At 54.9% G+C, this 17,059-nt stretch overlaps 1 protein-coding gene across 1 annotated transcript in view; it reads right to left on the reverse strand.

Annotated features, from left to right (window-relative positions):
- Positions 1 to 17,059, reverse strand: part of AGAP3 (ArfGAP with GTPase domain, ankyrin repeat and PH domain 3) — a 140,839-nt gene that overhangs the window by 45,418 nt on the left and 78,362 nt on the right. The window contains 1 exon segment of the mRNA XM_077493681.1: positions 3,045 to 3,149. Within this exon segment, the coding sequence (XP_077349807.1) occupies positions 3,045 to 3,149 (105 nt within the window).

The following is a 17,059-nucleotide window of genomic DNA, read 5'->3' on the forward strand; positions in this document are numbered from 1 at the left end:
CACCTCCTTTTCGTCCACTGGGTCTGGTGGAGCGAGTCCAGAGGAGGGCGCTGTGGGGCAGGGCAGCTGGAGAGGTAGTGTCAGATTCCTGGAGTCAGGTTTCGGTTATAGCAAATAGATGAAGGGATTTGGAGAGGAAAAGGTCATGGACAGAGGCTCGTTTGTTGAAGACCGAGTGGGCATTCCAGAGGGCACATGGAAAAGGGGGGCCGACTTGTGGAATCAGAGGAATTGAGATAAGAAGGTGGGAGTTACGACTGTTGGAGGAGGTAAACAGCATATTTTAGGGGTGGGAATTGGGTGTGAGAGGGCCGGGGTTTGGTGCAATGTCTCCAGACATTAGGAGTAGTAGGAGGGTGAGGGTGGGATTTATAGGAGGGCAGTGGGGTGGAAGTGGTGACACTGTTTGGGCTTAGAATGAGCGGGAGGAGATGAGTGGAGTAATATTGAGTGGGCAGAAGAGAGGGAGATATGTAGAGGTTGGGGGATGGGGGGGGAGACATGAGAGTTTGAGGAGAGAGGACGTTCTAACAAAGATTAGTGTGTTGGAGGGGAATAGAAGGAAGGTGGAGGAGAGTCAGAGGATGAAGGAGAACGTTGTGGAACGCGAATGTCTGGACTTCCTATTTTTGTAGCCGCGCCTTAGAGGACGTTCCCGACTACAAGAGCCGAATTCGAATTCTTAGTGAGGCCGAATTAGAGGTCAGAGGTCAGTTACACAACATAGTCCAGAGAAGAGCGGAGTCAGGTGGGAAATCGCAGACAGGAAGAGTGACTTTGTGTTGCAGGTGTTCTATTGGATGAGATGTGGTGAGTGTGGAGGCCATTGGAGGACAGGGACCTCATTGTCCAGTGGTGAGATGATTGGAGCTTTGCGACATGGTGCATTATCCTGCTGGGAGGAGCCATCAGAAGATGGGGACACCCCATCCCCCACACCATTACACCCCCACCACCAGCCTGAACCGGTGATATCCCATCCCCCACACCATTACACCCCCACCACCAGCCTGAACCGGTGATACCCCATCTCCCACACCATTACATCCCCACCACCAGCCTGAACCGGTGATATCCCACCCCCCGCACCATTACACCCCCCACCACCAGCCTGAACCGGTGATACCCCATCCCACGCACCATTACACCCCCACCACCAGCCTAAACCGGTGATACCTCATCCTCCACACCATTACACCCCCACCACCAGCCTGAACCGGTGATACCCCATCCCCCACACCGTTACACCCCCACCACCAGCCTGAACCGGTGATACCCCATCCCCCGCACCATTACACCCCCACCACCAGCCTGAACCGGTGATACCCCATCCCCCGCACCATTACACCCCCAGCACCAGCCTGAACCGGTGAAATCCCATCCCCCACACCATTACACCCCCACCACCAGCCTGAACCGGTGATATCCCATCCCCCACACCATTACACCCCCACCACCAGCCTGAACCGGTGATATCCCATCTCCCACACCATTACACCCCCACCACCAGCCTGAACCGGTGATATCCCATCCCCCACACCATTACACCCCCCACCACCAGCCTCAACCGGTGATACCCCATCCCACGCACCATTACACCCCCACCACCAGCCTAAACCGGTGATACCTCATCCTCCACACCATTACACCCCCACCACCAGCCTGAACCGGTGATACCCCATCCCCCGCACCATTACACCCCCAGCACCAGCCTGAACCGGTGAAATCCCATCCCCCACACCATTACACCCCCACCACCAGCCTGAACCGGTGAAATCCCACCCCCCACACCATTACACCCCCACCACCAGCCTGAACCAGTGATATCCCATCCCCCACACCATTACACCCCCCACCACCAGCCTGAACCGGTGATACCCCATCCCCCACACCATTACACCCCCACCACCAGCCTGAACCGGTGATACCCCATCTCCCACACCATTACATCCCCACCACCAGCCTGAACCGGTGATATCCCACCCCCCGCACCATTACACCCCCCACCACCAGCCTGAACCGGTGATACCCCATCCCACGCACCATTACACCCCCACCACCAGCCTAAACCGGTGATACCTCATCCTCCACACCATTACACCCCCACCACCAGCCTGAACCGGTGATACCCCATCCCCCACACCGTTACACCCCCACCACCAGCCTGAACCGGTGATACCCCATCCCCCGCACCATTACACCCCCACCACCAGCCTGAACCGGTGATACCCCATCCCCCGCACCATTACACCCCCAGCACCAGCCTGAACCGGTGAAATCCCATCCCCCACACCATTACACCCCCACCACCAGCCTGAACCGGTGATATCCCATCCCCCACACCATTACACCCCCACCACCAGCCTGAACCGGTGATATCCCATCTCCCACACCATTACACCCCCACCACCAGCCTGAACCGGTGATATCCCATCCCCCACACCATTACACCCCCCACCACCAGCCTCAACCGGTGATACCCCATCCCACGCACCATTACACCCCCACCACCAGCCTAAACCGGTGATACCTCATCCTCCACACCATTACACCCCCACCACCAGCCTGAACCGGTGATACCCCATCCCCCGCACCATTACACCCCCAGCACCAGCCTGAACCGGTGAAATCCCATCCCCCACACCATTACACCCCCACCACCAGCCTGAACCGGTGAAATCCCATCCCCCACACCATTACACCCCCACCACCAGCCTGAACCAGTGATATCCCATCCCCCACACCATTACACCCCCCACCACCAGCCTGAACCGGTGATACCCCATCCCACGCACCATTACACCCCCACCACCAGCCTAAACCGGTGATACCTCATCCCCCACACCGTTACACCCCCACCACCAGCCTGAACCGGTGATACCCCATCCCCCGCACCATTACACCCCCAGCACCAGCCTGAACCGGTGAAATCCCATCCCTAATAAAGTGTCCGTGAGTGTATATTACATGAAATAGAAGAGATCTGTATATACAGAGTGGGGTATATATTACAGTGTATGTGGGGGGGAGGAGTCGGCACTCACGTGTAAGCTCGGGTGATAGGTCAGCACTCCGTTATCACACAGCGTCACGTACTTCTTCTTCCACTCCTTGTTCAGAGACTTCCCACTTCTCTTCAGAAGAACACCCTGAGGACGAGACAAAGAAGATTCACAGCATCTCACTTTACAGCACAGGAGACTTTTCCTCCACCTCACTTTACAACACAGGAGACTCTTCCTCCACCTCACTTTACAGCACAGGAGACTCTTCCTCCGCCTCACTTTACAACACAGGAGACTCTTCCTCCGCCTCACTTTACAGCACAGGAGACTCTTCCTCCGCCTCACTTTACAACACAGGAGACTCTTCCTCCGCCTCACTTTACAGCACAGGAGACTCTTCCTCCGCCTCACTTTACAACACAGGAGACTCTTCCTCCGCCTCACTTTACAGCACAGGAGACTCTTCCTCCGCCTCACTTTACAGCACAGGAGACTCTTCCTCCGCCTCACTTTACAACACAGGAGACTCTTCCTCCGCCTCACTTTACAACACAGGAGACTCTTCCTCCGCCTCACTTTACAGCACAGGAGACTCTTCCTCCGCCTCACTTTACAGCACAGGAGACTCTTCCTCCGCCTCACTTTACAACACAGGAGACTCTTCCTCCGCCTCACTTTACAACACAGGAGACTCTTCCTCCGCCTCACTTTACAACACAGGAGACTCTTCCTCCGCCTCACTTTACAACACAGGAGACTCTTCCTCCGCCTCACTTTACAGCACAGGAGACTCTTCCTCCGCCTCACTTTACAGCACAGGAGACTCTTCCTCCGCCTCACTTTACAACACAGGAGACTCTTCCTCCGCCTCACTTTACAGCACAGGAGACTCTTCCTCCGCCTCACTTTACAACACAGGAGACTCTTCCTCCGCCTCACTTTAAAGCACAGGAGACTCTTCCTCCGCCTCACTTTACAGCACAGGAGACTCTTCCTCCGCCTCACTTTACAGCACAGGAGACTCTTCCTCCGCCTCACTTTACAGCACAGGAGACTCTTCCTCCGCCTCACTTTACAGCACAGGAGACTCTTCCTCCGCCTCACTTTACAGCACAGGAGACTCTTCTTCCACCTCACTTTACAACAGAGGAGACTCTTCCTCCACCTCACTCTACAACAGAGGAGACTCTTCCTCCACCTCACTCTACAACAGAGGAGACTCTTCCTCCACCTCACTCTACAACAGAGGAGACTCTTCCTCCACCTCACTCTACAACAGAGGAGACTCTTCCTCCACCTCACTCTACAACAGAGGAGACTCTTCCTCCACCTCACTTTACAACACAGGAGACTCTTCCTCCACCTCACTTTACAACACAGGAGACTCTTCCTCCACCTCACTTTACAACACAGGAGACTCTTCCTCCACCTCACTCTACAACAGAGGAGACTCTTCCTCCACCTCACTCTACAACAGAGGAGACTCTTCCTCCACCTCACTTTACACCAGAGGAGACTCTAACTCCACCTCACTTTACAACACAGGAGACTCTTCCTCCACCTCACTTTACAACACAGGAGACTCTTCCTCCACCTCACTTTACAACACAGGAGACTCTTCCTCCACCTCACTTTACAACACAGGAGACTCTTCCTCCGCCTCACTTTACAACACAGGAGACTCTTCCTCAGCCTCACTTTACAACACAGGAGACTCTTCCTCAGCCTCACTTTACAACACAGGAGACTCTTCCTCAGCCTCACAGCACAGCAGAGGAGACTCTTCCTCAGCCTCACAGCACAGCAGAGGAGACTCTTCCTCAGCCTCACAGCACAGCAGAGGAGACTCTTCCTCCACCTCACAGCACAGCAGAGGAGACTCTTCCTCCACCTCACAGCACAGCAGAGGAGACTCTTCCTCCATCTCACAGCACTGCACAGGAGACTCTTCCTCCGCCTCACTTTACTGCACAGGAGACTCTTCCTCCGCCTCACTTTACTGCACAGGAGACTCTTCCTTCATCTCACAGCACTGCACAGGAGACTCTTCCTCCATCTCACAGCACTGCACAGGAGACTCTTCCTCCGCCTCACTTTACTGCACAGGAGACTCTTCCTCCGCCTCACTTTACAACACAGGAGACTCTTCCTCCGCCTCACTTTACAACACAGGAGACTCTTCCTCCGCCTCACTTTACAACACAGGAGACTCTTCCTCCGCCTCACTTTACAACACAGGAGAGTCTTCCTCCGCCTCACTTTACAACACAGGAGACTCTTCCTCCGCCTCACTTTACAGCACAGGAGACTCTTCCTCCGCCTCACTTTACAGCAGAGGAGACTCTTCCTCCGCCTCACTTTACAGCAGAGGAGACTCTTCCTCCGCCTCACTTTACAGCAGAGGAGACTCTTCCTCCGCCTCACTTTACAGCAGAGGAGACTCTTCCTCCGCCTCACTTTACAGCAGAGGAGACTCTTCCTCCGCCTCACTTTACAGCAGAGGAGACTCTTCCTCCGTCTCACTTTACAGCAGAGGAGACTCTTCCTCCGCCTCACTTTACAGCAGAGGAGACTCTTCCTCCGCCTCACTTTACAGCAGAGGAGACTCTTCCTCCGCCTCACTTTACAGCAGAGGAGACTCTTCCTCCGCCTCACTTTACAGCAGAGGAGACTCTTCCTCCGCCTCACTTTACAGCACAGGAGACTCTTCCTCCGCCTCACTTTACAGCACAGGAGACTCTTCCTCCGCCTCACTTTACAGCACAGGAGACTCTTCCTCCGCCTCACTTTACAGCACAGGAGACTCTTCCTCCGCCTCACTTTACAGCACAGGAGACTCTTCCTCCACCTCACTTTACAGCACAGGAAACTCTTCCTCCACCTCACAGCACAGCAGAGGAGACTCTTCCTCCACCTCAATTTACAGCACAGGAGACTCTTCCTCCACCTCACTTTACAGCACAGGAGACTCTTCCTCCACCTCACTTTACAGCACAGGAGACTCTTCCTCCACCTCACTTTACAGCACAGGAGACTCTTCCTCCACCTCACTTTACAGCACAGGAGACTCTTCCTCCACCTCACTTTACAGCACAGGAGACTCTTCCTCCACCTCACTTTACAGCACAGGAGACTCTTCCTCCACCTCACTTTACAGCACAGGAGACTCTTCCTCCACCTCACTTTACAGCACAGGAGACTCTTCCTCCACCTCACTTTACAGCACAGGAGACTCTTCCTCCACCTCACTTTACAGCACAGGAGACTCTCTTCCTCCACCTCACTTTACAGCACAGGAGACTCTCTTCCTCCACCTCACTTTACAGCACAGGAGATTCTTCCTCCACCTCACTTTACAACACAGGAGACTCTTCCTCCGCCTCACTTTACAACACAGGAGACTCTTCCTCCACCTCACTTTACAACACAGGAGACTCTTCCTCCACCTCACTTTACAGCAGAGGAGACCCTTCCTCCCCCTCATTTTACAGCGGGGGTAGGGGGAGGATCCAATAACAGATGTTTTTGGGTTCCATTGAATGTCTTTGTGGATTTTCCCCTCTGCTTTGATCTCATTGGTTCCGGCAACTTCCTTCTCACCTCAATAGCCAATGGGACGTCAGCTAACAATTAGCAGTAAATGTGACAGCTCCGGTCTGATTTGTTGCTCTCCCACAAGCAGAATGTCAGTTGTCTTCATCATACTGGAACCATTGTCTACCTACCTTCAGCTTTACCATGAGGGGAGTCACTTACCTGAATTACATTTCATCACCATTTTCTGCAATCATACTCCATGCACTCCAACCCACCCCAACCTAGGCTGCTCAAGTATTAATAGGACATGGGGAGGGAGACGGGGGGCAGCCAGGAAAGCAGAAATTAGGTAGAGGAGCTCAGATAGAGGGGTGCAGACGGGGGATAGAAGAGATCAGATGCAGAGGGATGAAGAGATTACAGGGGTAGAGAGACAATGGAGAGAGCAGCTCAGACACAGCAATGAAGAGCCTAGGGGGGTGCAGAGACAGGGGGGATCAGATGCAGAGGGATGAAGAGCCTAGGGGGGTGCAGAGACAGGGGGATCAGATTCAGAGGGATGAAGAGCCTAGGGGGGTGCAGAGATGGGGAGGATCAGATGCAGAGGGATGAAGAGCCTAGGGGGTGCAGACGGGGGGGGGATCAGATGCAGAGGGATGAAGAGCCTAGGGGGGGTGCAGAGACGGGGGGATCAGATGCAGAGGGATGAAGAGCCTAGGGGGGTACAGAGACGGGGGGGATCAGATGCAGAGGGATGAAGAGCCTAGGGGGGTACAGAGACAGGGAGGATCAGATGCAGAGGGATGAAGAGCCTAGGGGGGTGCAGAGATGGGGGGATCAGATGCAGAGGGATGAAGAGTCTAGGGGGGTGCAGAGACAGAAGGGATCAGATGCAGAGGGATGAAGAGCCTGGGGGGGTACAGAGACGGGGGGATCAGATTCAGAGGGATGAAGAGCCTAGGGGGGTGCAGAGACGGGGGGGATCAGATGCAGAGGGATGAAGAGCCTGGGGGGTGCAGAGACGAGGGGGGGATCAGATGCAGAGGGATGAAGAGCCTAGGAGGGTACAGAGACGGGGGGATCAGATGCAGAGGGATGAAGAGCCTAGTGGGGTACAGAGACAGGGAGGATCAGATGCAGAGGGATGAAGAGCCTAGGGGGGTGCAGAGGCAGGGGGATCAGATGCAGAGAGATGAAGAGCCTAGGGGGGTGCAGAGGCGGGGGGGATTAGATGCAGAGGGATGAAGAGCCTAGGGGGGTGCAGAGACGGGGGGGATCAGATGCAGAGGGATGAAGAGCCTAGGGGGGTGCAGAGGCGGGGGAGATTAGAGATGGATGATACCGGGGAGACAGCGAGAATATGGAGGTGCAGGGATGGGGGTGAGGAGAGCTCACCCCCCAGGGATGAAGAGCCTATACAGTGAGGGGAACGTATTTGATTGGCTGATTTTGTACATATCCACCAATAAAGAAACGATCATCTATAATTTTATTGGTCGGTTTATTATAATAGTGAGAGAAAAAACAACAAAAGTTTTCAGAAGAACACATTTCATAAAAGTTATAATTGATTTGCATTTTAATGAGTGAAATAAGTATGTGAACCCCGATCAATCAGCGAGATTTCTGTCTCCCGGGTGTCTTCTATACAGGGAACAAGCTGAGATTAGGAGCACTCTTCTCTCTTAAAGTGAGTGTTCCTAATCTCAGCTTGTTCCCTGTATAGAAGACTCCTGTCCACAGAAGCAATCAGATTCCAATCTCTCCACCATGGAGACCAAAGATCTGTCCAAGGATGTCGGGGAGAAGATTGGAGACCTACACAAGGCTGGAATGGGCTACAAGACCATCGCCAAGCAGCTTGGTGAGAGGAGACAACAGATGGTGGGATTATTATTCACAAATGGAAGAAACACAAAATAACGATCAATCTCCTCCGTCTGGGGCTCCATGGAAGATCTCACCTCGTGGAGTTCTCCTGCAGCCCCCGCAAGATCCCCCCGCTCAGGAAATCACATGTACAGGTCCCCCCGCTCAGGAAATCACATGTACAGGTCCCCCCGCTCAGGAAATCACATGTACAGGTCCCCCCGCTCAGGAAATCACATGTACAGGTCCCCCCGCTCAGGAAATCACATGTACAGGTCCCCCCGCTCAGGAAATCACATGTACAGGTCCCCCCCGCTCAGGAAATCACATGTACAGGTCCCCCCCGCTCAGGAAATCATATGTACAGGTCCGTCTGAAGATCACTAATGAACATCGAATGATTCCGAGGAGAACCGGGGGAAGGGTTGTGGTCAGAGGAGACCGAAATCCAGATCTTCGGCATCAACTCAACTCACCGTGTTTGAAGGAGGAGGAATGCCGCCTATGACCCCAAGAACACCATCCCCCACCATCATACATGGAGGTCCTATGACCCCAAGAACACCATCCCCCACCGTCATACATGGAGGACCTATGACCCCAAGAACACCATCCCCCACCATCATACATGGAGGTCCTATGACCCCAAGAACACCATCCCCCACCATCATACATGGAGGTCCTATGACCCCAAGAACACCATCCCCCACCGTCATACATGGAGGTCCTATGACCCCAAGAACACCATCCCCCACCGTCATACATGGAGGACCTATGACCCCAAGAACACCATCCCCCACCATCATACATGGAGGTCCTACGACCCCAAGAACACCATCCCTCACCGTCATACATGGAGGACCTATGACCCCAAGAACACCATCCCCCACTGTCATACATGGAGGACCTATGACCCCAAGAACACCAACCCCCACTGTCATACATGGAGGACCTATGACCCCAAGAACACCATCCCCCACTGTCATACATGGAGGACCTATGACCCCAAGAACACCAACCCCCACTGTCATACATGGAGGACCTATGACCCCAAGAACACCAACCCCCACCATCATACATGGAGGACCTATGACCCCAAGAACACCAACCCCCACCGTCATACATGGAGGTCCTATAACCCCAAGAACACCATCCCCCACCGTCATACATGGAGGTCCTATAACCCCAAGAACACCATCCCCCACCGTCATACATGGGGGACCTATGACCCCAAGAACACCATCCCCCACCGTCATACATGGAGGACCTATGACCCCAAGAACACCATCCCCCACCGTCATACATGGAGGTCCTATAACCCCCAGAACACCATCCCCCACCGTCATACATGAAGGACCTATGACCCCAAGAACACCATCCCCACCATCATACATGGAGGTCCTATGACCCCAAGAACACCATCCCCCACTGTCATACATGGAGGTCCTATGACCCCAAGAACACCATCCCCCACCGTCATACATGAAGGACCTATGACCCCAAGAACACCATCCCCACCGTCATACATGGAGGTCCTATGACCCCAAGAACACCATCCCCCACCGTCATACATGGAGGTCCTATGACCCCAAGAACACCATCCCCCACCGTCCTACATGGAGGACCTATGACCCCAAGAACACCATCCCCCACCGTCATACATGGAGGTCCTATGACCCCAAGAACACCATCCCCCACCGTCCTACATGGAGGACCTATGACCCCAAGAACACCATCCCCCACCGTCATACATGGAGGTCCTATGACCCCAAGAACACCACCCCCCACCGTCATACATGGAGGTGGAAACATTATACTTTGGGGGGGGTTTTCTGCTAAGGGGACAGGACAACTTCACCTCATCAAAGTGACGATGGACGGGGCCATGTACCATCAAATCTTGGGGGAGAACCTCCTTCCCTCAGCCAGAACATTGAAGATGGGTCATGGACGGGTCTTCCAACATGACAATGACCCAAAACACACGGCCAAGGCAACAAAGGAGTGGCTCATGAAGAAGCATATTGAGGTCCTGGAGTGGCCTAGCCAGTCTCCAGATCTTAATCCCATAGAAAATCTGTGGAGGGAGCTGAAGGTTGGAGTCACCAAACGTCATCCTGGAAACCTTCATGACTTGGAGAGGATCTGCAAAGAGGACAAAATCCCTCCTGAGATGTGCGAACCTGGAGGCCAACTCCAAGAAACCTCTGACCTCTGTGATCACCAACAAGGGTTTCTCCACCAGCTACGAAGTCATGTTCTGTGAAGGGTTCACATACTTATTCCACTCATTAAAATGCAAATTTATAACTTTTATGAAATTAGTTTTTCTCTCATTGTTATACTAAACCGACCAATAAAATTATAGACGATCGTTTCTTTGTCGGGGGGGGGGGGGGGGGATGTACAAAATCAGCAGGGGAGTAAAGACTTTCCCCTCACTGTAGGGGTACCGAGACAGGGGGAGAGGAGCTCAGGCACAGAAGGATGAAGAGACTACAGGGGTGCAAAGATGAGGAGAGGAGCACAGAGAGAGGAGGGAAGAGACAGAGGGGAGAGGAGAGAGGAGGGAAGAGACAGAGGGGAGAGGAGAGAGGAGGGAAGAGACAGAGGGGAGAGGAGAGAGGAGGGAAGAGACAGAGGGGAGAGGAGAGAGGAGGGAAGAGACAGAGGGGAGAGGAGAGAGGAGGGAAGAGACAGAGGGGAGAGGAGAGAGGAGGGAAGAGACAGAGGGGAGAGGAGAGAGGAGGGAAGAGACAGAGGGGAGAGGAGAGAGGAGGGAAGAGACAGAGGGGAGAGGAGAGAGGAGGGAAGAGACAGAGGGGAGAGGAGAGAGGAGGGAAGAGACAGAGGGGAGAGGAGGTAAGAGACATTGGGGAGAGAGGAGGGAAGAGACATTGGGGAGAGAGGAGGGAAGAGACATTGGGGAGAGAGGAGGGAAGAGACATTGGGGAGAGAGGAGGGAAGAGACATTGGGGAGAGAGGAGGGAAGAGACATTGGGGAGAGGAGGGAAGAGACATTGGGGAGAGGAGGGAAGAGACATTGGGGAGAGGAGGGAAGAGACGAGAGAAGAAAGGAGAGGAGAGAAGGGAAGAGAGGAGGGAAGGGAAGAGAGGAGGGAAGGGAAGAGTGGAGGGAAGGGAAGAGAGGAGGAAAGGGAAGAGACATTGGGGAGAGAGGAGGGAAGAGACATTGGGGAGAGAGGAGGGAAGAGACATTGGGGAGAGAGGAGGGAAGAGACATTGGGGAGAGAGGAGGGAAGAGACATTGGGGAGAGAGGAGGGAAGAGACATTGGGGAGAGAGGAGGGAAGAGACATTGGGGAGAGGAGGGAAGAGAGGAGAGAAGAGAGGAGAGGAGAGAAGGGAAGAGAGGAGGGAAGGGAAGAGAGGAGGGAAGGGAAGAGAGGAGGAAAGGGAAGAGAGGAGGAAAGGGAAGAGAGGAGGAAAGGGAAGAGAGGAGGAAAGGGAAGAGAGGAGGAAAGAGATGGAGGAGAGAGCAGCACAGAGAGGAGAGGAGGGAAGAGAGGAGCACAGAGAGGAGGGAAGAAGGAGGGAAGAGAGGAGCACAGAGAGGAGAGGAGGAAGAGTGGAGAGGAGCGCAGGCGGTTGCAAGAACATCATCGGCCTGGTCTCTGGCCTTCTTTCCGCACATCATGTGACTCGGCTCGCTGTACTTCTCATGTGGTTGCATCGCCCTCTAGTGGCCACCAAGCAGATTGCTTTAGTCCTATAAAGAAAAAGGTGGGAGGAGCCCAGAGACGGGAGAAGATTCCAGAGACAGAAAAAAAGTGTAGAGAGACGGAAGAGAGGATCCCAAAGAAAATGAAGCACAGAGACAGAGGGGAGAGGAGCGCAGGGACAGAGGGGAGAGGAGCGCAGGGACAGAGGGGAGAGGAGCGCAGGGACAGAGGGGAGAGGAGCGCAGGGACAGAGGGGAGAGGAGCGCAGGGACAGAGGGGAGAGGAGCGCAGGGACAGTGGGGAGAGGAGCGCAGAGACAGAGGGGAGAGGAGCGCAGAGACAGTGGGGAGAGGAGCGCAGAGACAGAGGGGAGAGGAGCGCAGAGACAGATGGGGAGAGGAGCGCAGAGACAGAGGGGAGAGGAGCGCAGAGACAGTTGGGAGAGGAGTGCAGAGACAGTTGGGAAGAGGAGCGCAGAGACAGTTGGGAGAGGAGCGCAGAGACAGTTGGGAGAGGAGCGCAGAGACAGTTGGGAGAGGAGCGCAGAGACAGAGGGGAGAGGAGCGCAGAGACAGAGGGGAGAGGAGCGCAGAGACAGAGGGGAGAGGAGCGCAGAGACAGAGGGGAGAGGAGCGCAGAGACAGAGGGGAGAGGAGCGCAGAGACAGTTGGGAGAGGAGCGCAGAGACAGTTGGGAGAGGAGTGTAGAGACAGTTGGGAGAGGAGTGTAGAGACAGTTGGGAGAGGAGTGTAGAGACAGTTGGGAGAGGAGTGCAGAGACAGAGGGGAGAGGAGTGCAGAGACAGTTGGGAGAGGAGTGCAGAGACAGAGGGGAAGAGGAGTGCAGAGACAGAGGGGAGAGGAGTGCAGAGACAGTTGGGAGAGGAGCGCAGAGACAGAGGGGAGAGGAGCGCAGAGACAGAGGGGAGAGGAGCGCAGAGACAGAGGGGAGAGGAGCGCAGAGACAGAGGGGAGAGGAGCGCAGAGACAGTTGGGAGAGGAGCGCAGAGACAGTTGGGAGAGGAGTGTAGAGACAGTTGGGAGAGGAGTGTAGAGACAGTTGGGAGAGGAGTGTAGAGACAGTTGGGAGAGGAGTGCAGAGACAGAGGGGAGAGGAGTGCAGAGACAGTTGGGAGAGGAGTGCAGAGACAGAGGGGAGAGGAGTGCAGAGACAGTTGGGAGAAGTTCAGCTACAGGGATAACAGTTGTCTCGTGCATCTTGTGACTTCCAGTTCCTCTGATTTGCCATCTGTCGGTGATTGGTCTCTCACTCCTCCAATCATCTTGGGTGGGGTTCTGTCACACCTGGGGCAGGTGACTGATGGGCGTGTATTCAGAGGGTTGTCTCCGCCCATCATATCACACATTGCATGTGGTTACTAAGCCGCATCAGTAGACGGATCCTGCTACCATTAACCATCGCACATACTCCCCCCTCCGAGGGACCTCCCCATCGCACATACTCCCCCCTCCGAGGGACCTCCCCATCGCACATACTCCCCCCTCCGAGGGACCTCCCCATCGCACATACTCCTCCCTCCGAGGGACCTCCCCATCGCACATACTCCCCCCTCCGAGGGACCTCCCCATCGCACATACTCCCCCCTCCGAGGGACCTCCCCATCGCACATACTCCCCCCTCCGAGGGACCTCCCCATCGCACATACTCCCCCCTCCGAGGGACCTCCCCATCGCACATACTCCCCCCTCCGAGGGACCTCCCCATCGCACATACTCCCCCCTCCGAGGGACCTCCCCATCGCACATACTCCCCCCTCCGAGGGACCTCCCCATCGCACATACTCCCCCCTCCGAGGGACCTCCCCATCGCACATACTCCCCCCTCCGAGGGACCTCCCCATCGCACATACTCCCCCCTCCGAGGGACCTCCCCATCGCACATACTCCCCCCTCCGAGGGACCTCCCCATCGCACATACTCCCCCCTCCGAGGGACCTCCCCATCGCACATACTCCCCCCTCCGAGGGACCTCCCCATCGCACATACTCCCCCCTCCGAGGGACCTCCCCATCGCACATACTCCTCCTTCCGAGGGACCTCCCCATCGTACATACTCCTCCTTCCGAGGGACCTCCCCATCGTACACACTCCTCCTTCCGAGGGACCTCCCCATCGTACACACTCCTCCTTCCGAGGGACCTCCCCATCGTACACACTCCCCCCTCCGAGGGACCTCCCCATCGTACACACTCCTCCTTCCGAGGGACCTCCCCATCGTACACACTCCTCCTTCCGAGGGACCTCCCCATCGTACACACTCCTCCTTCCGAGGGACCTCCCCATCGTACACACTCCTCCTTCCGAGGGACCTCCCCATCGTACACACTCCCCCTTCCGAGGGACCTCCCCATCGTACATACTCCCCCCTCCGAGGGACCTCCCCATCGTACATACTCCCCCCTCCGAGGGACCTCCCCATCGTACATACTCCCCCCTCCGAGGGACCTCCCCATCGTACATACTCCTCCTTCCGAGGGACCTCCCCATCGTACATACTCCTCCTTCCGAGGGACCTCCCCATCGTACATACTCCTCCTTCCGAGGGACCTCCCCATCGTACCTACTCCTCCTTCCGAGGGACCTCCCCATCGTACCTACTCCTCCTTCCGAGGGACCTCCCCATCGTACCTACTCCTCCTTCCGAGGGACCTCCCCATCGTACCTACTCCTCCTTCCGAGGGACCTCCCCATCGTACCTACTCCTCCTTCCGAGGGACCTCCCCATCGTACCTACTCCTCCTTCCGAGGGACCTCCCCATCGTACCTACTCCTCCTTCCGAGGGACCTCCCCATCGTACCTACTCCTCCTTCCGAGGGACCTCCCCATCGTACCTACTCCTCCTTCCGAGGGACCTCCCCATCGTACCTACTCCTCCTTCCGAGGGACCTCCCCATCGTACCTACTCCTCCTTCCGAGGGACCTCCCCATCGTACCTACTCCTCCTTCCGAGGGACCTCCCCATCGTACCTACTCCTCCTTCCGAGGGACCTCCCCATCGTACATACTCCTCCTTCCGAGGGACCTCCCCATCGTACATACTCCTCCTTCCGAGGGACCTCCCCATCGTACATACTCCTCCTTCCGAGGGACCTCCCCATCGTACATACTCCTCCTTCCGAGGGACCTCCCCATCGTACATACTCCTCCTTCGGAGGGACCTCCCCATCGTACCTACTCCTCCTTCCGAGGGACCTCCCCATCGTACCTACTCCTCCTTCCGAGGGACCTCCCCATCGTACATACTCCTCCTTCCGAGGGACCTCCCCATCGTACATACTCCTCCTTCCGAGGGACCTCCCCATCGTACATACTCCTCCTTCCGAGGGACCTCCCCATCGTACATACTCCTCCTTCCGAGGGACCTCCCCATCGTACATACTCCTCCTTCCGAGGGACCTCCCCATCGTACATACTCCTCCTTCCGAGGGACCTCCCCATCGTACATACTCCTCCTTCCGAGGGACCTCCCCATCGTACATACTCCTCCTTCCGAGGGACCTCCCCATCGTACATACTCCTCCTTCCGAGGGACCTCCCCATCGTACATACTCCTCCTTCCGAGGGACCTCCCCATCGTACATACTCCTCCTTCCGAGGGACCTCCCCATTGTACATACTCCTCCTTCTGAGGGACCTCACCACTGTTTTACTGACGGTCTACTGGTTGGAATGGTACCAGCTGATTGGAGAAAAGCCAATGTAGCACCAATATTTAAAAAGGGCCCAAAATCCATCCCTGGGAATTACAGACCAGTCAGCCTAACATCAATAGTATGTAAACTCTTGGAGGGGATGATAAGGGACTATATACAAGATTTTAGTAATGAGAACGGCATCATTAGCAGTAATCAGCATGGATTCATGAAGAATCTTTCTTGCCAAACCAATCTACAAACCTTCTATTAGGAGGTGAGTTGCCATCTAGATAAAGGAAGGCCCGTATACGTGGTGTATCTAGATAAAGGAAGGCCCGTAAACGTGGTGCATCTAGATAAAGGAAGGCCCGTATACGTGGTGTATCTGGATAAAGGAAGGCCCGTAGACGTGGTGTATCTGGATAAAGGAAGGCCCGTAGACGTGGTGTATCTGGATGAAGGAAGGCCTGTAGACGTGGTGTATCTAGATAAAGGAAGGACCGTAGATGTGGTGCATCCAGATAAAGGAAGGCCCATATACGTGGTGTATCTGGATAAAGGAAGGCCTGTAGACGTGGTGTATCTGGATAAAGGAAGGCCTGTAGACGTGGTGTATCTAGATAAAGCAAGGCCTGTAGACGTGGTGTATCTGGATGAAGGAAGGCCTGTAGACGTGGTGTATCTAGATAAAGGAAGGTCCGTAGATGTGGTATATCTGTATCTATGAAAAAGCATTTGACACAGTTCCCCATAAACGTTTACTGTATAAAGTAAGGTCCGTTGGCATGGACCATAGGGTGAGTACATGAATTGGAAACTGGCTACAAGGGCGAGTTCAGAGGCTGGTGATAAATGGGGAGTACTCTGAATGGTCGGGGTGGGTAGTGGGGTCCCCCAGGGTTCTGTGCTGGGACCAATCCTATTTAATTTGTTCATAGATGACCTGGAGGATGGGGATGGGGGAAACAGTCCAATCTCTGTATTTGTAGACAATACTAAGCTAAGCAGGGCAATAACTTCTCTGCAGGATGTGGAAACCTTGCAAGAAGATCTGAACAAATGAATGGGGGGAGGGACAACTATATGGCAAATGAGGATCAATGTAGAAAAATGTAAAATAATGCATTTGGGTGACAAAAATCTTAAAGGGTACACAGGCCTAATGGGTACATATAATGGATGGGTGGGGCTGGGGGGTATAATGAATACACAGGGTTGAAGGGCCAGGCTGGTGGGTTGGGTTAGGAAGGTATGATGGGTACACAGGGTTGAAGGGCCAGACTGGTGGGTTGGGTTAGGAAGGTATGATG

Source organism: Lithobates pipiens, unplaced genomic scaffold, assembly GCF_037356315.1.
Source record: "Lithobates pipiens isolate NorthernLeopardFrog02 unplaced genomic scaffold, aLitPip1_a1.2 Scaffold_19, whole genome shotgun sequence".
NCBI lineage: Eukaryota > Metazoa > Chordata > Amphibia > Anura > Ranidae > Lithobates > Lithobates pipiens.